The 22883-nt window shown below is 39.8% G+C and overlaps 3 protein-coding genes across 4 annotated transcripts; 1 reads left to right on the top strand and 2 right to left on the bottom strand.

Moving 5' to 3' along the window:
- Positions 1-1003: 1003 nt before the first annotated feature.
- get4 (guided entry of tail-anchored proteins factor 4) lies at positions 1004-4958 on the bottom strand. Of its 2 annotated transcripts, none has more exons than XM_030775683.1 (9): positions 4779-4958; positions 3726-3804; positions 3354-3435; positions 2850-2999; positions 2504-2642; positions 1976-2116; positions 1705-1780; positions 1473-1545; positions 1004-1160 (listed from the first exon to the last, which is right to left on the bottom strand). In XM_030775683.1, the coding sequence occupies exons 1-9, from the start codon at positions 4919-4921 to the stop codon at positions 1072-1074; spliced, it is 972 nt and encodes a 323-aa protein (XP_030631543.1). In that variant the 5' UTR covers positions 4922-4958; the 3' UTR covers positions 1004-1071. The 2 variants fall into 2 exon arrangements, with proteins under 2 accessions (XP_030631543.1, XP_030631544.1); XM_030775684.1 differs by having other exon boundaries at positions 1485-1545.
- A 1392-nt stretch (positions 4959-6350) lies between these two features.
- On the bottom strand, positions 6351-15129 carry adam9b (ADAM metallopeptidase domain 9b). The gene is made up of 22 exons (XM_030775038.1): positions 15126-15129; positions 14396-14499; positions 14232-14308; positions 14032-14110; positions 13472-13548; positions 13010-13205; positions 12837-12899; positions 12654-12725; positions 12339-12508; positions 11887-11977; positions 11237-11364; positions 10135-10306; positions 9947-10036; positions 9600-9795; positions 9298-9403; positions 8874-9057; positions 8520-8606; positions 8194-8299; positions 7865-8006; positions 7427-7508; positions 7085-7128; positions 6351-6393 (listed from the first exon to the last, which is right to left on the bottom strand). The coding sequence occupies exons 1-22, from the start codon at positions 15127-15129 to the stop codon at positions 6351-6353; spliced, it is 2313 nt and encodes a 770-aa protein (XP_030630898.1).
- Positions 15130-16505: 1376 nt separating this feature from the next.
- c5h10orf88 (chromosome 5 C10orf88 homolog) lies at positions 16506-20731 on the top strand. Its single transcript, XM_030775441.1, has 6 exons — positions 16506-16987; positions 17066-17272; positions 17543-17615; positions 18091-18288; positions 19424-19812; positions 20369-20731. Exons 1-6 carry the CDS (start codon positions 16824-16826, stop codon positions 20532-20534), a joined length of 1197 nt encoding a protein of 398 aa, XP_030631301.1. The 5' UTR covers positions 16506-16823; the 3' UTR covers positions 20535-20731.
- The last annotated feature ends 2152 nt before the right edge of the window (positions 20732-22883 follow it).

Raw genomic sequence — 22883 nt, 5'->3', positions numbered from 1 at the left:
TCCTGTTTTATGTCATTACTGATTTGGTCCATTGTAATGATTACTGAATCCAAGTGGGCAACATTTTTAACAAATCACCACTGTTCATGTCAAAAACTAAACCCTGATAAAAAGAAAATACAAGATAATCAGGTGGCCATATTTATATTCCTAAAAGTGAGGCAGTTAAAGAGAGCATTAATGTAGCACACATGCTTCTATTCATTTCTCTCCTTTTATTGAGTTCATCCAAACCTCAGAGATGAAGAGATGCAGTTATGTGTATCAAAGCAGAAAAGTGACCATTACACTCAGGACTGCTAACCAGACTCATGTAATGTTAACTCACACTCCAGTTCACGTGTCACACGCTGTACCTTCATCAGCATCCATAAGCGCATTCACACACTGTGCTTTCTGGTCGACAGAAAAAAAAAATGTCAAATGTTTCTCTGACACCATAACAGAGAAGTAGTGGTTGAGTGAGAATGAACGTGAAGGTACAGTAAATACATCCCTGGTATACATTACTGACACACATACAACCAAGCCACTCACTGTATCTAACATACCGAAAATATCAAATTCATGGATTATAAGTTATTTTGTAATGTCTGTTAATACAATCACTATCTCCACCCCTTGTGGTTGGATAGGAAGGTAAAACTGGATCTTCCCCTCTAATAAATGAGGGTTTTATAAACCCATAGTTAAACATTGGTGTAATGATGAATGGGAAATGTTAATAAGATCGAAATGCAAATGTTTTTTTTTGTTTGTTTTTTTTTCACTGGTGCATTTGTTACTGTGGATCAGATGGGAGAAAACTGAAGTCCAGGAAAATGGCTGTTGCTTTCCTCCTTTTTAAGAAACTCTACAGAGGCCAAAATCCAGAAAAAAAAAAACTGAAAGAGAGAAACACCCCCAGGAATAGCTAACAGTTTGGCTGGGCCCAGATGGTTCTGGTATAGTATAGTTTGGGATGTACTGGAGCCCTGCTGTGGTGGGTTTTTTTTTTTGGGGGGGGGGGGGGGGACTGATGTTAAGGGATCAGCATGCCACTGCCCATGGGCAACTACTCCTCAGTCCTGTTCAATCCAGCTCAATGGGGCTACTGTCCTCCTGAGCTTCCTCACCCTCCTCTTCCTCTCCAGAACCCATTAGACTGTTCAGCAGGTTTCCTTACAGATTAAAAGATCACAATTAAAATCTGTTTTAGGTATTAGGCAACGCAATTTGGATTCTGCTTCATTTCAATTCACACATCATTTTGTATTGCACTAAAGAAAACTAATCCCAGCTTTGATTTTCGAAGATTATCTTGCAAAAAATAAAGGTTTTAAAATAATTTGGTTGTATGAAATAAATACCTTTCACTTATTTCACATGGAAAACTGGTGATGGAAAACTACTGTAATTGACTTTCTATTCTTTATTTTTTTTGGTTTTCATTCACATATTTGCACTAAATCTTAATAATCTTCTGCACTTACCTAGCAACCCACCATATGATGAAGACTGTTTGGGGGGAACTCCAAAAAAGACCTGTCCTATTCTGTCCAGGTACTAGTGCAGCATGCGGTCGAGAGAAGACAAAACACAATTAGTTTAGCATTTAAACATAACTAAATTCAGAAAGCAAGCGACAGGAGTATGCAAGGTTTAGAGCTTAGTAACATAAATATCCAGTGTCTGGAGTGAAGCAAATCATAAATGACACATTACCTCATTGTACATTGGATCCCTCTTCAAAGATGGCTGATACTGTTCACATAACACTGTGAAGACTGTTAATTTCCCACTGTGCAAGAAAACACAAAACATCACATGAAAATGAAATGAAAATATCTACTCTTATTTTATGAATATATGTGATGTAAAACACCTCACAAAAATGGTCAAAGAATGTGACTGCTACGTCAGTCTCTGAAACTTTGTAGAATACCTAAAAAGGCAACAGGAGGACTAAACAAACATTCAGAAACGATGACCTTACCCGTCCACTGCCAAGAGAAGGAACCAGAGGAAATTGAGGAGTGGCTGCACAAAGGGGGGACCTTTCTCTATTGACGGGTGTTTCTGTGTGTATGTGCTAAAAACCACAGACGCACTAGTTTTGTTCTTTAGACAGAGGAACCTGGGAACACATTAAGGAATAGGCTTTAAAAAAATGTAACGTATAAATGTTAAAATAATTGTTGCACCATAAAAACAAAGTGACCATATGTGAAGTTACGCCTTTATTACTATAAATTTTTTCCTGTTATAGATTTAGTCTAGATTACAGTATCCAAGTGTGCATTCGGCATTTTTACAGTCATCTCATCACCTTGCCTTATTTGAGCATATCGACATGCTTCAGTAACAGAGCTGACTAATCAACATCACATGTGTGGTTAAGGTGTTGGTAATGATTATATTACTGCCTCATATAGTGTCATGACAGTTTGTAGAAAGTCTTGACAGTGACACCCTGATACTCAGTTTTAACGGTCAGGAAAAGCACTGATAAATGTCCACTCACTGTAAGACGGCCTGTGCCACAAACATATCCACCTCGCTACGAAAGCCCCTGGCTGCAGAGTACTCCACCAGCATCTGGGCACAGCCCTCACCATCCGTGGAATGCAAGAAGTGGTATCGGGATTCGCTGTAGTTTTGTTCTACATACAGAAAGTTCATATTCATAAAGTGAATGGTTTGATATGTTGACAGAACTTTTACAATGCAAAAGTGGTGGTCTGCTGATAAGGACACTGCACACAGAAAAAGTGACTAAAGGTCATCTGTGGCAAGTGTCATGAACATACGCTGTTTGTCTGCTGTTTATACAAGCTGTGGTCAGTTGTTCCATGTAACCGAAATCCTACCTTTCCACAACGTGACAGCCAAAAGCTGGTGCAGCTTTGGGTGCCCAAGTTTCCCCGAGCCACCAGTGGACCACTTTAGTGCTCTGGAAACAAAAGCTGCCCTCTCAGGAGAGTTCGGGTCCATCAGGCTGAAAAGCTTTGCCAGATGCTCTGTAACATAAGTGTAGTCAACCCACAATTTCTCTATCAGAGAGCAGACATCCACACAACTTCTGTCGCAGACCAGACACACAGTGTCTATTATCAATGACTTGTGTTCAGTATGTACACTAAGAATTACACTTAAGTGTAGGGTTTCACTACCGAACTACTGCTTGGTTTAAAATTTCAAAGTTAACAAATAAGTATGCACAAAATACAGTTCAACCACCACTGAGATGTAAGCTGTGCACTGCACTACTCTGACATAAAAGGAGAATACTGTGTAATGAGAACAATTAGCACAGTGACAAATGATGACATAGGCAAATGGAGTAATACTCACTTAAACGAAATTCAACTCACCTAAAGTGTCATCATCAACCTCTGCACCAGATTTCTCCAAGGACTCTAGTACTAGCATGGACAAGTCTGCTGCACTGTTTTGCTGTTGATGGGACAAACATTCTGAGTCTTAAAAGATAAGGTTATGATATGCCCTAAGGGCTGGTTTCCCACACACAGGTTTAGTCTAGAATTGATAAGAGTAAACTTCTGAATGGATTATTTCCATTCATGATGCAAACTAGTCTAGCCTACAGGGCTGTATGCTGCAATATTTAATACCTTAGGAACAGGTATGATTGTGAACTATTTACACAGGCATGGTTCATCAGTAATTTATAAAGTGCAGTGCTGGACAAAGGTGAGACTGGCGACTCCTTAAAGAATCCATACCTGGTTATAACTGAAGAAAAGCAAAGCTCCATTGTACATCAACTCCCTGGCCTCTGCATATTTGGCCTGTGACATATACCTGTACGAAGTAGGCAAGGAAAAGACAGTCGATATTTATGTTTTGGATGCAGGGCGTTAGAAGGGCTGTTGATGTATCCTGCTTTGCAGGTGTATTCCATCATCGACACTTTAAGACGATTTTTTAAATGGACATCATGAACTTTAAGAACCACACCAACGAAAGATTTTATCATCTTGGTTAACAATTATTTAAAAAGGTAATTTAGTTTATCTTCGATAGAGTTCAGAAACTGACCAGATAATCCAAATGCGGATGTGAGCTGATTAGCTTGTTGCCAGGCTAACTGCCTTGCTGATTCTGAGTTAAATCACAACATGAACATGACAGCGATGGACAAAATCAGTGACTCGCATCACCCAACCCTTATGTGACAGGTCTCTGGTAGATATGAGACCCTCTTTAGGCATTCCGAGGATGTCATGATTAGAGACACTCATCTGACACCTTGAACCTGCCTCTGAACCAAATATTTATGTGTTAGTTTTCAATCATGCCATCTTGATTGCAGACCTATCGTGATGCCAAACTATGCTAAGCTAAGTTAGTACTGGAGGCTAAATTTAGCTAGTGGATGATTAGCTTACATAGCTACAACGGTCTTAAATAACAGGGTCAGTGCTATCACAGTGAAAATTATTTTCTAAAAAGCTATGTTCTTAGTCGGACTGTTACATCGTTACACTTCCTAAATAAGTATAATGCAGAGAACAAGCGACAAATGACAAAATATTGCTTGGCCAACACCACACACTAGCATAAAACCTCTATACGAGGCAGCTGATAACTTTGCCTGAGTGACGTTTGTTGCGTCCAAACAGAGGGCAGAACACAACCACGAGGCGGTACAGAATAATCAATCTACCAATCAGCTAATAACATGATAGGGGCTAGGTAGCAAACAGAATGATCTGGAAAAGGCAGGCCCGAAAACCCATTGACCATTCTTGCTGGCAGCTGGAGAGTAATCTTACCTAAAAAATAAAGTGCGATACATTTGATGGGCCTCATAATAATCCCCTCTCTCCACGCTGGCACGCAACTTTCCCTCGACTCGCTGAACCCCCCCACGGTTCCTTGCACTGGAGCCCTTCAGAGCCTCCTGCTCCGACATCATTGTTTGTTCCCAGCTACTAAGCCCGGGCCAATCGTTACCGACGACAGTGAAAAGAAGGGAGTAGTATGACCCGTACGACTTGCCGTACTCACTCATCCATTGTGTAAATGGTGAGTTTACCATTAATTGAGCTAATGTTTTAGTCCAGCAAAGCTAATAAACTGGGAATTTATCTACAGTTATGACAAAGTTATTTCACTCTTCAGAGTTTCAAAATTTGATTTAGGATTGGCGATGCTTAAGAAAAAAGAAGGCAAAAGCAAAATTCCATTAAAATTAATGGAATTTTCCCGTTATCTTGTAGGGGAAGTATGTTTGATTCGGTGCGCTGCTAGCATGTTGTTAGACTTGGTCTGTGTCTTACTATGATTCTCAAGAGTTAACCACTGACATCAATGTAGCACACTTCTCAACCATGCTCATGACAACGGTGCATCCTCATGATCATGTCTTGTTTTATATCAGGAGAGGGCAGTGTTGGTCCTACATTAACAAGCCCCTGTATTTTCTGTTTCACATTTACAGTTGCAATCGGAAATATTCAACCCCCTCACTTCAAAAGACGTTATAGTGATGTGAATCGAGGTCAATGAAATATGACAAAAGGCCTCATCAAACAACAACAACAACAAAATGTTTATATACATTTGAATTATTTTGAGAACACAAGTTGACTTAACTTTGAGTTCAAATGAAAAATGTAACTCTTCACAAATGTGCATGTGCACTATTATTCAACCCCCAGCTTCAGTACTTTGTGGCGCTACCTTTAGCCTTTATAACTTCAAACAAGTGATTTCATTAAGTGCTGACAAGCTTCTCACATCTCTCTATTGGAATCTTTGGCCATTCTTCATGTGCAAAAGCCTCTAGCTCATTGATGTTTGCCCTCTTTATGTTTGCCTTCCGCTGCCTTCTTTAATTCCCACCAAAGATTTCCAATGGGATTTAAATCTGGGGGCTGAGAAGTCCACTCCAGGATCTATTTCTCAACTAAGTTTTGGTTGACCCAGTGTCCTTCAGTTGCAATGAAATAATTTCCTCTCCTTAATCTTACCTGTGATTGTAACTCATCTTGAGCACCTTCACAGGTGGGGTTTATATATGCATCAAAGCTGAAGCAATCTAAGGATCATTATAGAGTTCCCAAAGGCTTAATTATGTTTTAACTCCACTTTAGGCCATAAAAACTAGCAGAAGGTTTTAGAAACAGCAGTATGGTACAGGGGTTGAATAATTGTGATATGGCTAGATTAACCAGATACCCTGTTACTCACGAATACTACATCATACATTTTCTTGGTTGATTTTATATATCTCTCAACTGATAAAGAAGTCATCTAAAGCAAAATCTAGCTCTTTGAAAAAAATTTGGGGGGTTGAATACTTCCAACTGCAACTGTAGCCTTATCTTCGAAATTGAACTCTCTTAAGAGGGCGCTTGGTAGTTTAAATAATTGTCGTAAGAGGTACTGCATTGAGAAGACACATTGTTTATTAGGTTACAACACACAGAGGTCTAAAATGGTTTTTAATTCCAAACATCTTATATACATTTAGTGCACATCACGGTACATTCTGGCTGATATTATGTTACTGGTTGGGGATTTAAGCAGCAAGACGAGTGGAATGAAGGAAAAAAAACAAACAAAAAAAAAACAAAGTATGTACAAGTTGCATTTTCATTTTCAGTCTGCAAGACTTCAACATTGTAAACATCAACCGATACACCTGGCTTTGAAGATAAGCGTTATCTACAGTATCCATGTCTTTCATCTGATATAAAATGAAGTGGGCATTCTCAAAGTCTCCCTGCTTAAAATGCTTTACATAAAGAGTGTATCACATCATAAAATACATCAAATATAAAGATACATTTATTACCCAAAATATAGATTTTCTAGATTGTGTTGCTTCATTTTGATATTTCATCAGTGTCATTTGTCCTGCTTGGAATAGGTCTAGGAACACCTGGTCCTTGTTTATATGACTGAGGGGTAGGGGCTGTATTCTTCCAGTAGTCATTAGCATGTGCCAGCTCTTCAGACCTAAACAACATATTAAGTGTTCAGAATCAAAGAAATAATGGATCAACAACAGATACAGCTAAATATACATATGGAAAATATACATACAGTACTTTTCATATCATAAATCACGTACCTAGTGTTTATACTAGAGGCAGCAGCTGGATATGGAGGAAATGGCTAAAATAAGGGACAAAGAGTGCAAAGTTAATACCACCGTGCAAGGAGTATTAAACACTGACACAGAAAACTGACAGAGAGCTTAGGCTTCAAGCTAAATATCTTGGGTTCCCAAACTGCTGTAAGCCATCAAGAGGTTGTAAGACAGGTTCCTATCCCAAAAGCACTTTCGGTTTCATACTGCAGCAGGACCGTTTTTGTTTAAAACACGTGCTGTTCCACACAAATTGCAGCATACTACATTACTATGTTAAACATCAAAGTAAGAATGTAAAAAAAAAGCTTGTGTTCTGTTTACCTGGGGATTTACTGGGGGGACTTGTGTAGGAGGCGGTGGAGATGTAGTTCTCTGTGTGTTGCCACTGGACTTGTTACGTGACCTGATTTAAATGGATGTTTTCAGAATGGTGAGAGGAATGTGGCATATTGCCATTTAGCTAAATGAGTCATTCAAGGATGTGCTTGCCATTAAATTCTTACTTTCATGGGTCAAAGTTTACAGCTTGTTATTTTACATGCAGGTTATCTGCATTTTGTTAAATTTTAATTTAATAAAATGAATTAAAAAAAAACACATAAAATCAAGATATTCATGGACTACAAATCCCTTGGCTAAAGGGAAGAATGCTATACATTCCTCCTGAGGAGCCCATTGTGTCTATAGAGAAGAGCCAAAGCTGTCGTCCGTATGCACTAATTATTCCTGCTGAAGACATTGAGGATTTTCTAGATTTACCTGTATTGTCGAGAGCGACTGGCCCTCAGGCAGCCAGTCAGTGCATCTCTCTTGAACACATAGAGAACAGCAAATATGAGCAGGACCAGGAGGGGCAGCACCAGTAAGAAGAAGATAAGCAGGCCGTTCCTCAGAGAGTAGTCTGAAGAGAGAGAGTCAATTTATGGTGCAAAGCGGGTTAAATGAAATAAATTCATTTGTAATGAATCATGAAAACAAAGTTCCTTAGAACATCCTCACACAATTCTTGTAACGCCGGTTTCTCAAGTGGGTTGTGACTGTACAGAAAGTGATTACGGAAGGGGAAAAAAAAAAAAGAATGACTGTACCGATCTGAGCCGGGCCACTGTCGACACTGCCTCCTCGACCACCTCTGTTACAGTTAGGGGGACCCCAACCATCATTACAGTGACAGTGTCCCTGGTCATTGCACACCTGAAGGAATATGAAAACCATCCTCATCAACCTGTTTTTGCTGAGGAAACAAATATTCAACAGGAGAGTCTACTGTACAGTAATGACTGTTAGAATTGTTCCGAAAGGCCAAAGCTGGCCAAAACACGGCACTGAGCTGAACAACTATCACATTAGACACATTAGGTTCCCACCTAAAAAAGGAATAAACAACCAAGACCCAACAGTGTTGTGTTCATACCCCATTACTGTTGCATGTAGTCTGGGCATCACAGCCAAGGTCTGTTTCCAATGCTGATGCATTCACACACTGAAAGTCCACGCAAACCTGACCGGGCAAAACACAACTGTTACTCTACAGCCTCCTCCTGGAAAACTACACTATATGAAGGCTTTTGAATCAGTCCTACAAAAACACACCTATTTCATACCACACCTATTTCATTAGGCCTGATCAGAATATTGCAGCGCTTCAGCCCTCCAGATGGAGTGTAAAATTGTTGAAGAATGTGTCCAGACACCAATTTTGTATGATATAAAGCATATGAAATCATTTGTTTTCTCTTAATTGTACGGCTAATTACCATACGCTTACCTTCCCTGCAGCACAGACAGTCCCTGTATTTACATATCCAGGGTCTTGGACATCTGGGCCAAGGTTAAAGTCTGCATTCCTACATGAAATTCCATCTTCAATGTTCTCAATACTGATGACAGCTCCAGCTGGTGGAGCATTGGCATCAAAATTGGTGCACTGAATTTTACCACACAGAGAGTTACTGGGGACACATACACAAAAACAGGGGTATCATTAGCCTGATCTTTGGTACTAGTGTGAAATGCTTATGGTATAAGAACCACACTTGCAAATCTAAAAAAGAACCTCTAAAACCTACTACACAATTCTGAAGCACATATTCTGATAACATGTTTCACTACAACTATCAAACTACAACACTACTATGATTGCAAAACAAACTCTCAAGACTGTTATCTTACAGAAAGAAACAGCTACTCACGCCACAGTGCATGGAGTATAACGGGAACCAGTGTATCCACAGTTGCCAAACCTATCACCCCTTGTGTTGACATGTCTAAAACACTTATCATCTGCTTTTATCGCCCCTTAAGGAGAGAGGAAAATAAACTTAAGGGTAAACATTGGTAAAAGGCTGTGGGAAAAACACTACTATTTCCCCAACACGGGTCATTATGAGACACAAAATAAGAGGCACAGTGCTTTAGTGACGATGTCAAATAGGTCTATGGTCCTTAATGAAGGCAAAGAAGAAGTAAGTATCACACCCTAGAATTAAATTACCCGAGCCAAACAGCTGTTCACACTGGTAGCTGAAGAGCTGGCATCGGCCTTCATAGCAATAAGCAGTGTTCCCTGCACAGGGCAGGCCATCCATGAGGTAGAAGTCTGCTGGGCAGGTGGCTGAATTTCCATCACAGAACTCGGGCAGGTCGCACTGATTAACAGACCTCCTACACGGTGTGCCAGACACCTGGAACTAAAGCAGAACATAGAACATACATTAGTGTCCATTCGGTATATATATATATGTATATATATATATATATATTTTTCTTTATTAAAGTGACTGAGAAAAGGCCACAAGGCTTTGTTGGAGCTATAACTGAGAGAGCTGAACAAAGCCTAACCTGACAGTCTTTACAGCAGCTTCCCGTAGCACAGGCAGATCCTGCAGTGAGTGTGCAAGTGGCTGCATTGCAGCACTTATTGTTACACTCCTGCAACGCAAAACAAACAAATCCAGTCAATCACGGGGCGAAGCAGACACAGACGCTAGTGTTTGTGCCAGGAATGAGGATGTGATATAAAAGACTACCTCTGGTGTGCCACAGTCGCATTCCTCTCCTTTCTCCAACAAGCCATTCCCACACTCTGCCACGGTAACCACATCATCCTGGGAGGGCTGGTTAAGCAGACACACCCCTCCACCACGTAGGATCAGTTTTTCAAAGTCACTTTCACTGCACGTGCTGAACTGAGTGGCCCCTCTAACAATGTAAAATGAACATAATTACCGAATGATGATTAAGGTTTGGTTTTCTCAAGTGTGGTAAAGGCGTAGCAGGAAAGGAAGCAAGCCAGTAACTGAAAGGTTATGGGCTTGATCCTTAAGCATAATGAGTTTCTGCCACTGTGGCCCTGAGCAAGGCATTAAACCGCCGCCTTAGAGGTGAAAAATCACCGACACGGAAAATAGTCGTAAGCCACACTCTGTCCAGCAGGGCCAGATAAATAAATAATGTATTAAATGTAAAAAAAAAAAAAGAGGCCATAACACAATAAAAGCTCAACTGAAAAATATGCAGAATTTTTTTTTAGTTTTGTGTTTTTGTCTTGGTTATTGGTCTGTTTTACGTTAGTTCATTAAAGTCTTTCCAGATGTTTATTACATCAAAACAGGATGCAAGAATTATGTAGCGTGTGATATTGTTGTTGACAATAAAAAAGAGCAAATTACACTGTGTTATTTCAAAGTAAATGAATAAGGAACCGTTTTACTGGCTCCAGAAAATTATGATTCAGTGTCGTTCTGCACCCAAATGAAAAGAATTGACATGACACTCTTCCTCAGTCAAAAACAAAATACTAGTTCTTCAAGGCCTCTCTGAAAAATCTCAGAAGTTCAAACCATCAACACTGCAGAATCTGCAGTCAGGCCAATCAGAAGGTGGGGCAGAGTTCTAGCTGTCAGCTATTCGGTCTGTACATATGTCCATATGGTCTCATGAACGTTCTTAACTATGCAGTCATGTCAAGTTGGAAAGCCAACACATTCCAAATGCTAATGGGCGTGTCAAACAAACCAATCCATTATAAACATATCTATATAACATCCAAATATGAGATTCCAGTTTTCATACTATTGTATGATGATGTGTTTGTATTTTAAAAATGCATGACGTTCTATAGGTACTGACGTGGCAGAGGCTCCCATGATGCAGCCACCATCACAGGAACAGCGGGAGTTGTCATGATTCATGCCCAGATTGTGACCCAGCTCATGGGCAAGCACGGTGGAGAAAGCCGCCAGATTGTTGTTGCTGAACTATAATGAAAACAGATGATTCAATTTAACACTCGGATGCAAAAAAAAAAAAAAAACACATTTGAAAGGCCATTTAAAGAACAAAAAAACTCTGAAATGAAGTGAAAAATGATTAAATACACAAGATATAGATATTGTACAAATATAACAACCATATTGTAAATTCCAGTGTCATACTTTAGTATTTAGCAAACAATTACAGTAGAACACAATTATGCTATACTATAACATAAACATATTTACAAAAGAATCTGAGGTGTGTAACAGGCCAACAAAGAACCATTTTTCTCCATTGCCTTCCATTCATATTTGTTTATCCATTATGGCCCATACAGTTGTCTTAAACAGCCTCAAGCAGTCAGCTGTGCAGCTGTCATTTAGAAGACACACCTTTAATGAATAATGCACATTAGTATCAGCTTGCTGACATACACATGGCCGCAACACTCTGGATTAACAGGCGTGACATCCAGCTAAAGCTACGTTTAAAGAGTTAAAGGCAAAATGTTAAAGGGTTCTGACCACGTTGATTCCTCCACTGTTGTGCGCAGAACAAACTGTTCCTACGAATGCCATCCCAAGCACGCCTCCACTGTACGCTCCTGATCGACCGCTGTTAAAAAAGAGGAAGAGGAAGCATGACGAGAAGAGGGAAGAACACCAGCTCAAATTACCATTAACAACTTCTCAGGCAATAATCAGACCGTATTCCAGAAAGCGGGTTTAATGAAAACTCTGAGTTAGTTAAGGAAGAGGAAGTAGTAAACCTCCAAACAGAAGAGCCCTCTGGCTTTGTTTTGCCAGGAGAATTAAGCCTTAGGGCTCTTTTGTTAGGAGCTCTTCTGGGATACCCCCCAAGACAAAGACATAAAGAAAACAACTGATTATAAATCATTTGAATATTATAGTTAACGTTTCCATAAAATCTGAAGGGGAGAAGACTCATATGGTATGAACTGATTTTCTACACTTACACAATGAGCTGCCCAACATCGTGCCTAATCACAGGTAAGAGCTCCGACCTCCTCCAACGAACAAAGTTGCCCAATACCTCCCCCGGAGCCCCTTCCACACTGAAAGGATTTCCCTCCTGAAAGATATTCAGGCCCACCAGTGCCACACGAATATTCAGCTGCCTGTAATACTATGACGGACAAAGAGACGGTTAATAGCCATTAACCGGAACGTGACATTAATACAAGAACCAGAGAGAAGAGTCACAGCAGTTACAATGGGATTATACGTTGACTGCCTTCTGTACTGTTTTAAGACAAAAGCAGTGTTCTCACCGAGTCCAGCAGATGAACTAACTCTACCATCTCCTCTCGCACTGCAGTCTCATTGCCCTGTTTGAAATCGTACTGGGAAATACAAGGCAAACAAAGAGAATTTTGTCATATAAGAAATGTTTAAATCAGATAGGATTTGAGAAATTTGTTTTCAGAATGAGTACACCTTTGTGAAAAACCTACCCTTTGTTTGTCTACCACTAGCACCAACTCCACATATCTGGTTTGAGGTAAATTACGTTTTCTCTGTCAACACAACAAAACAGACAAAGAGAAAAGACTAAGTTTATAAAGAGCTGCACCTAATACAAGTGTCAACAGGAAAGTAGTTAAGTAAGAAAGTAATATTTTCCTACCCGTAAGAATGATCTCAAAGACAAGGCAGGGTCATGAGCTGAGTGGTCGTCATCATGAGATGAATCATCGGCCAGTCCACACACAAATGGCACTGGCTGATTCTCCCTCAGTGAAAATAAAAGATGTTCATTGGCTGAAGACCGGTTCAGGGCAGGCTCAAGACCATAGCCCTCATTGCCAATAAAAATGACACCCCTGGGATAATACACAGAACATGAAAAGTCACACTCAATATTTTGTCAGTTCTGTGACCTGTGAGGCAGAATGATCACATAAGAAAAGTTTGTTTAGGTGGACCAACCTACTCTCAGCTCTCACTCAACGGTAAGCATTAAGGATCTCAGTTAACCAAACTGTGTGCGGGAGACTGGTTTGTGTTGGCATAAACAAACTGTTATATTTAAGCACAGGATTGGGTCAGAGGTTAAGAACATGAGATACAAGAGACTAATACTGCCCACCTGAGACCTTGACAGGTGCTGAGTGCCACCAGTGAGTCCTCATATCCCTCCACATGCCCATAGTAATAACAGTGCCTCTGTAATGATCAAACCCCCATTAGAAAAGCAACATTAAGTATTCCTTGTCCTTTAAGAATCAGCAGTGAATGAAGTTGCCAATAGTTGTGACCATAAAAGATTCTGATAGCGTACACAGATTTACCAAAGGTTGCGCCCTATTCAAAAAAATACAGTTGGCAGAAGTTCAATGAGGGCGCAAAGTACACAAGTATTTTACTTTTCCATAGAACTCTTTTAACATATCGCATACCTCATTCCAGATATTGTTCTTAGAAATGTTTCATTTATCCACCAACAGCATTTTTATCTGCTCATATAAAATTCAAGGTCTACGTCATGACAACAGTCGTGACAACACATGTACAATGTTTGTAGAAATGTATCATTCTTCGCATTCTTTTACATTATTCCAAATATTTATCTCAAATATTTATCTTGTAACATATCCATACAATACTATCTAGCATTAAGATTTAAATAGAAATTCAAGGTCTTCTTACATGTCCTTTTGAATGTTTCTTCACAGAAGTACCATTAGCAGCATGGGAGACCACCACAAAGTTCTTAGCTAAGAAATCTCTGAGAAGATAAACACACACAAAATAAGCAGGACAAATTTATGTAAACCCATTAAACTGATTGGTTCATGACTGGTATTAAGTCATATGAAGTATTGTTTCACATAGGGTCCATGGCCTACTTGTTCCTTTTCAAGTGGAGGAAATGCTCTCTGCCATCAATGGCAATTGAGTATGTAAGGTGTTCGGAGTTTTCTTCCTGGGAATGGAAATATGAATACTTGAAGATAAAATACACAGCCTTAGGTCTATATTTACATATAGCTAGCCTGTATCTAATGGATACCTCTTTGTAGTTGTGTGAACTGCTGGACTCCCTCTTCCAGCGCTCTTGTACAAGCTGAGGATTTACAACTTTGTAGTTTTTTAGTTCTAATGTCTGGTATGGATCTGCAAACAGAAAGAGTCTAACTTAAAAACTTCTCGCACAGCGAATCACGTAACAAGCTTGTGGGGATAAAATGATAAAATTTTATATTTGCCCACCAAGATCATCAGACAAATTGACACATTAATTAGATCCAAATGAAAGATGTTTTATGCACTGATTTCATTTTTGCTTTCAGATAATATCCGTGTGTGTACACACATACACACACGCACACACACATATATTCCAAGACACAGGCTACATTCTAAATGTTTCTTGAAATTAACATCTTTTCAGCCTTCAAATCAAATGTATTGCGACTTCGCATACATTTTTTATTTTTGAAAAATTTCTATAGTAATAGTAAGGAGCTGTACACGGCATGTCAAAGGTTTTCCGTGTACAGTTTCCTCTGATGAACAAATTACCCAAGAAGTATGCGAAACATATTTATGTGTGACAAATCATATCAAGAACAGACATAGAACTAGTGCTCTTTTGTTTTGCAGTCCGAATGCTGCAGTAGTTAAAAGTGTCGTTATGAAATCGATACTGTGAATTTTTCGTAAAAGGTATTTCTTACCTGTGCTGTGAATTCCACTAATAAAATACAAAGAAACTACAAAAATATGCCATTTTTGTGTACCCATGGTGTCGCCGCGAACAATTTGTCTACTGGCTGTTGTTACGTTAGTCGTAGTCAGGTGAGATCAGGTGTGGGGTGTGCCAAGGATTCCAATAGGTGGACTAAACTAGCGCTAAAGTCTATTAAGAGCAGTTCAAAACAAGTTTAACAGGTCAAACATGATTCAGAAATATTACAGCCTATAGCGCGTTATGTTCATCTAAACGATTCTCTTTTTAAAATTCAGCCATTTCATCTTACAAGTATGGCAAGTTGCACCTGAAGCTAGTCGCATTGTGGTTCGCATCAGCGACGTGCACTATTGTTTGTTGCAATTTCCGGTGCTTACTTTGGATAACTGTCAACCTATTTTTGTTTCACCATATATCATAAATGAATAGCTGTGAAAGAGACGTAAAAAATGAAAAATTAAGAGAATCTAGGACAACCTGTATTCAGCCAGGCCCTTCGGAACCGGACAACATGTATGACCTATATAGGTTTACAGTACAGAAGAAAATAAAAAAAAAAAAAACTTGTGCTCACTCTCTAATAATAATCTGTCGTAAAAATGGGGCTAATTACATGCCCTAGAGAGTCTCACACTCAGTTTTTTAGTTAATCACTATGTAAAGACTGGCAATCAGCTTTCACTGATCGAAAATTAATTTGTATGTCTCTCCCTCTCTCTCATATATATGTGTGTGTGTATATATATATATATATATATATATATATATATATATATGAGAGAGAGAGAGACACACACACACACACACACGCGTATACATGCATAGCCTATGTGTGTGTGTCTGTGTGTGAAAAGATATTTCTCAAGGGAAAAGGACCTCGACAGAAATCAGTATTCCAGTATGAGGGTAATTTTTTTATAGTATTCATTTCATTAAATTCCTTCATCTGCTCATCATAACAGATATTTCTCAGGGGAGATGCAGGGGGAAACTGTTATCAGTAATCAGAATGCGTGTGATGTGGATGGTGTTCAGTTTTTCTTTTTTATACAACAAGGTGTAAATATATTTTGTAGGGAATTGTCTTGGTATAGATAGATAGATAGATAGATAGATAGATAGATAGATAGATAGATAGATAGACTATTCATGCCGTTCTGAGCTGACGCACCATTGACTCATAGGTAATGTAAAGGAGTATTGTATTTTCTCTTGTAATATATGATGGGGTTTCATATAAATTTAACTGATATGAAAAATTTTTACAGTCGTAACACGATAAATTATAGAAGTACAAGCCGATCAAAGGCTCGTTTGGAGTCTGATAAATGTTTTTTATTCAGGCAAACTGAGACCCGGGATATGGGTCCTTCTAGCACAAACGTCGCTATTTATTTTCAGCCAACAACAACGGTTGCATAGGCATGTGCACTTGGAGCTCAACGAAATCTTAGAAATAAAATTTTTGAACGTGACACAGCTTTCCCCCTGACCACTTACTTCGGTTATAACAGTTAGGTAATGAAGTGTATGAAGAGAATGAAGTGTATGCTTTTTGCCAGGTTTGATAGCTAGCCACTGAAGTTAGTTTAGCAGGAAGCTAAGCAGCAGAAGTAGTATTATCTAAACAAATCTGAGCCGCTGAGTGTATTTTGCTTGTGACGTTTGGGAATGTGTTTATTACTCTCAACATTTAAACTGATTAAGCTTGTAGGCTAACGTGTGGGTTAAATTTTGGGAGTGGAATATGGCTGGTTCCGACATGAACCCAAAGAATGGCATTCCCGTTTCCGGACATACAAACTGGCTGTGCAAACCCTCCGAGACTCAGATTGCTGGTATACTCATTACGAAGGAAACAGGGGACAACCACTCCATCTTAAACGATGTCGTTACGGGAATTACTACCGAGTAAGTAGTCCTTAGCTCTTTGTTGAGATGTGAGGGAAGTAGTCTCCCTACACATCTTAATCATTTGTTTGCCACCAGGAACTGCCAGGATGAGACAGTGTTCCTTGAACAAGTTGACGAAACCTCACCGTGCATCATAAAGCTACACTGCACTCCAAATTCTGGCAATGTCATCGTCAGTCTACTTATCATCAGTGAAGCTCGTACCATAGAAGTGTATTCTGGCTCTGGCGACTACTGCGGTACCTGTCGCGGGGAGAGGGATCATGGATGGCACGCTGACAGGTATAAAAGGGAAAAGGTAACCGTAGAGTTCAGTCAGATATCACAGGCCAATATCACATCTGCTTTTCAGCAGGCATGATTCATAATATATCATTAACCTCTCTGTGTATTCAAAAGCATTGTCAAGACTACAAGAATCAAGCATCAAACCTATTTTCCTTTCTTTTTTGAAATACCTGGAGGGAATTCATTTATTTTTAAAGTCAGAAGATTATCAGATGTATTCTGCAAATTAACGCATCACTCCTCTTAATGTGTTTCTGTTTTAAGTACTGTGGAGGAAAAGCTGTTCTACAGATGTCATTTGGTATTGGAATCCCCTGCCACATCATGCGAGGTTAAGGTAGGCTGTGTTTACCAGAGCTCTGCCTTTTAGGTTTACTTTAGATAACCCAGTTAGGTTTTATTGCTGTGGCTTTTTAAGAGCCATGGGTGTTCATGTTATACAGAATGCAGACAAGTCAACAATGTGATGTGTGTGTGACATTTTGCATTTTCTTTCTTAGAGCAGCATTCAAAATACTTCTAACAGTATTTTTATGAATAGGATAACAGTGCCTTGAAAGATGAAGAGCTGTATTGCTTGTACTGTAGCCTTAATAAAGCTGAACATCTTTATTACAGTTACAAGTAGTTGGGGCACATTTGTGATCCAGTCCCATACACCCACATGTATAAATGAGTGAAAAGACAAGACAGGGACAACAGATTGATCCTGAGTAAAGGGACATCTGAACCACTACATCTTGAACAGATATGTCATAAAAGTCAGAAAGTTCAAAATGTTTCAAACTGCTTGCCTCCCCATGTTGGATTAGCTGCTGTCTCTTGGTGGGCGCACCTGCGTGGGCGTGGCTCGGATCGTTGTCGGACTGCGGTTACTGAAGGCCACACAGCGCTCCCACCCTGCCGGGCCTGGCATTGACTTGCAACGGGTACAGACCATGATGGAGGAGATGGGCACCACCCTCTCACCAGGGGCCAGAAGCCTGATGGACATGGTGCAAGTCCAACAGGTCTGCCAGCAGTATTATTAACCACGCTTTATAGCTAATTATAAAGATAGCCTTTAAGATAAGTTCTGGTAGATCTGGAAGTGTTAGTCTCTGTTTCCATCTGTTAAAGGAATCACCCCTCTTATAACTCTTGTAAAATTCACTGCCTAGGCAGTTCTTTTGGATCTGTACTGTCTGGCCAAAAAAAAAGGTTGCACTCACTAAAATTTCGTTGGACTATGTTTAGCTTTGATTATGGTGCACATTGGCTGTGACATTGCTTCGACAACCTTATGCAATGTCACAACACCTATTACCATTCAGAGTTGCATTAATTTTTGGCCGAGATCTTGTTGACGACGGGAGAGTCGAAGCGCTCCGTAAAGTCTTCTCCAGCACATCCCAAAGACCTTCAGTGGGGTTAAGGTCAGGACTCTGTGGTGGCCAATTCATGTGTGAAAATGATTCCTCATGCTCCCTGAACCACTCTTATACAATTTGAGCCCGATGAATCTTGGCATTGTTGTCCTGGAATATGCCTGTGCCATCAGGGAAGAAAAAATACACTGATGGGATAACCTGGTCATTCAGTACATTCAGGTACTCAGCTGACTTCATTTTGTTGCCACATAACGTTGCTGCGCCTAGACCAACTGACCAACTAAAGCAACCCCAGATCATAACACTGCCTCCAGAGGCTCCAAATCCAAACAGCGACTTTTTTTTGGCCAGGCAGTGCAGTTTGCTGCACTTGAATTCATTTTTGACATCTGTAACTCCACTGTAGTAAGTTTTCTATTTATGAATTATCATCAGATGAATGTTTCATTGTTTGTTACTCAGGGTTCTTCTGCTCTGCTTAGGTTTTGTGCTGGAATATCTGATTCAAATAGTCAAGGGTTTCATTAGTTGAACAGGGTATACCAACAACGCCAAGTAGAAAGTGGAAACTGCCTACTCTGCAACATTTGTTTTCATTCAGTTCACCTAACATGGTATTCATGTACATTATTAGCTGATACATTTCACTGAACTGTGAATTTTGACTGATACTCATCTTGTTTAGAATTACAGTGCTTTTCTTAGAGTTTATTGTTCATTATGAAATAACATCAGTACCTTTACCTTTACCTTGCCCTTGTCATTATATCCCTAGAGTAAAGCAGACGTCCTGGGTGGCTTTCTCCCTTTGCTCATGGGTGGTGGGGCATTGGCTGGATTAGCCAAAGGAGCCAAAGTACCCACAGCCACAGAGCCCAAACACCCATCCTCTGTGAACTCCACACCCTGTGAGGAAGCCGGGTCAGACGGGGCAAAATCGCCCACGCTACAATGCCCCCAGTCTGCTCCTCAGGCCCTGCCGTTCACCATGAACCACAGCAAAGTCTCAGACATGCTGTCAGCGCTCCTGAACGGTCAGCCTAGTCAGCAGAGTAATCCCGATCTGCTCCCCATGCTGCAAAGTGTGTGTGGTCAAGTCACACAGCTCCGCTTGGACGCTTCCACCTCACCAGAAAGCCAGAGGAACGGACCAAATGGGTCACGGTAAGCTCAGCCGGCATTAAACACCTCTTCTAATATGCACAAGTACCGCTTGAGGACGAGGGTTGAGTAAAAATCCAGATGTTGCAGTTATGAATGAGCTATGTGATGATGACTGTGGTTTCTTGTCCCATTGACCGACTATCCATCCAAAGATAAATAATGGTGAGGCTAATGCAAGGTAACCTAAACAACTTTTCTTCCTGAACTCTACAGCTCATGCCCATGACTCAGATAGGAATGAACCTTAGATGGTAAGGTAACGAATCCAACAGACAGTGTTTCTTAAGCTCACCCTTATATGTAAACCGAATAACGTCTACCCCAAAGACCTAATAATTTACAACATGTGTTCGACAGTTCCAGAAAAATAACAGTCCAGCTAACTCACTGAAGCAATCTCTCTCTCTCTCTCTCGCTCTCTCTCTCTCTCGCTCTCTCTCTCTCTCTCTCTCGCTCTTTCTCTAACTGACTTTACACATTGCTTATGAATTCAGGGGACAGTGTTTTTAATGGCTGTTCTTGCTGGTAGATGAAAGTGCTTTTCTGTGTTTTGAAGGGAGGAACATGTGTGCTGTGAAGTTCTAGAGAAGGCTCTGGAGAGACGCTTGGAGGAAATGGAACAGAGGTTAAAAGAGCACATGGATCAGCGTTTGAATGCCTTGCAGCAGAAACTAGAGCTTGCTCTCCAAATGGTCCTCACCCAAACACCAAACCCTACATAAACACAAACTCAAGTATGATTAACAAGAGAACTCATTACCCAAATTCAGTGTGAGGACAGTATTCATGAAGTTCAGCAAAATCTGCTAATGTTCATTAACATTAGCTAACTGTAACATGTTAATGTTAACATGTTAAACTCCCGTTACATTTGAAGTAACTCAGTCTGTACTAAATGTTTATACTTTGCAAAATGTTCATGAACAGTGTTGCCTTTGCTGCTGCAAAAAGTTTAAGAGGTTGTATTTTGTACCCTTAGCTACCAAGCTAATTATTTTTTAAAAGGTTTTTATAAATCATAAAAACGAAGTTTAAAATGATGTTGGCAGTTTCTGCCATGTTCACATTTAGGAATAATGCACTAATTTTGCTACACAGGTACTGATCTCTGAGTAGATTTTAATATTCTTGGCTGGGTTAGCTGAATCCCTCAGCCCTTGTTGATATTGTTTGCACGTGCAAACTATTGATACAACGTGTAATTAGTCCATGGCAGACACACTGATAATGCACTGACGATTTCACTACTTTTAACTCAGAACCACTGCATGTTCTTAAAGCTTTAGTCAGTCCTCTCTCTTTTTGTTTGTTGTGTCATAGCGTCAAATTGTATGCACGTATCTAAATGTTCTTTAAACGGTTTACAGTAAATATACTAAAGAATTTATGAAAAAAAATTATAATATAATAAAATGTATTTATACTAAGCAGAACCCTTCTCTCTTTTTCCTTTGCAATTTTGTGGGACGTTATGTAACCTTGTTCTGTGTGATTATGTTCTGTTAATGTCCAAGCTGTGGGAGTCATTGCCATGGTGGGATATTGATGACTGTGAAGAAAAGCTGCCTTAGTTACAGTACATGCCAGGAGGAAAACACAGCTGAATAAATACATTTTTCACAGAATAAAGCACCAACACGTAAAAGTTTTAACGCTTGGTATAGAGAGTCAGTAATGCTAACTTGTGCAAAGTGATGTTGGTTGTTCTGGAAAAAAACAAGCACATAGGCAGAGTACGCTCACAGCATAACTGGTTGTCGTGCATAGTTCTTTACTCCCTTAATAAAATTATGAGTTGTCTTGTTTTTATTCTAGTGCATTTTCAAAACAACTTTGTGGTGTCTACTGTCTGTCCATGCCCAGGCACCTGGAACCGGGTATAGGTCAGCGACTGAGTTGATACTTGCCAATATGATGAGGAGACGTCCACTTCTGACGCGTTTAAACCTCAGACACATGGGTCAGGGGTGAAGCGTGGGTAGAAGTGGAACACAGCTGTCTCTAGGCAAACAACAACCCACTCACCCATGAGTGTTAAACAGGCCCAACTGTATCAACACAAACCGCTGCCGCTGCCCTCGCTGTTGACAACACAGTCAAGCCTTTTAGAAACCAAAAAAAAAAAAAAAATCTAAAACCTCTTTGAACATTTAGTTATACAGTTTTGGCTCTGAGTTCTAATGACTAGACTTGTTTTTATAGCACTGAATGAAAAACCATATTCTGAATTCTTTATGACCTTTTCTGCTGAAGAAAAATCAAGAAATTCATCAGTTTCATGCTCAAATAATCCATGTATTACATTGTGGATTAACAATTAAATATTAAAAAGATGGATAGATTTCAGTCTCGTGATACACAGTATGTCAGAGTGCAGCCGCGTTGGTTCACATACATCAACTCAAACAATAAGCACCCTCATGGGCTAAATAATAGGACTACTTTACAATGTAAACACGTGTATGGTAAACGATTACATTTTATTTTACCCACAAATCCCAGATGTATAGCTTTATGGTTCCAAACACCACTGTTCCGGGTTCAACCACCATTCAAAGATATTTACAATATAATCCCCCTAATTGTTTAGTGTGTGTTTTGCATAACACACACGCAGAAACATGGATGTACAAGGTACCCTGTCGATGAATAGCAGAGGGTTATTTGTTGCATAAGAGACACGTTGTCCCCATTTTTCAATAGTTGTTCTTGATTCATACTAGTGCTGTTTGTAGCGCAACACCCTGACAAGTCATAGAGGGGAGGTAACACCAACAAAAAAAAAAAACCCATAAAACATGATTTTGATTTGAGTAAAATGACCTAATTCTGTCTCTACTTCTCCTGCATGATGTTTTTGGCTTTGGCCCTGGCTGTCCTCATTGCGACCTCAGACAAAGTCACACTTCCTTTCAGAGCAGCTGAGACTACAAGTGTGAGATGACATACACAAGCCTACCATGTTATTTATTCCCTTTATGAAGTCATTTAATGAATCCAAATGGCGGGAAAACATCCCAGTGGACTCATTCCACTGTACCCAGTGCATGACCTCGTGTGTGTGTGTGTGT

The sequence above is a fragment of the Chanos chanos genome, chromosome 5 (genome assembly GCF_902362185.1).
Source record: "Chanos chanos chromosome 5, fChaCha1.1, whole genome shotgun sequence".
NCBI lineage: Eukaryota > Metazoa > Chordata > Actinopteri > Gonorynchiformes > Chanidae > Chanos > Chanos chanos.
The sequence above is the reverse complement of the archived record's forward strand: the minus strand, read 5'-3'. Positions and strand labels throughout refer to the sequence as shown.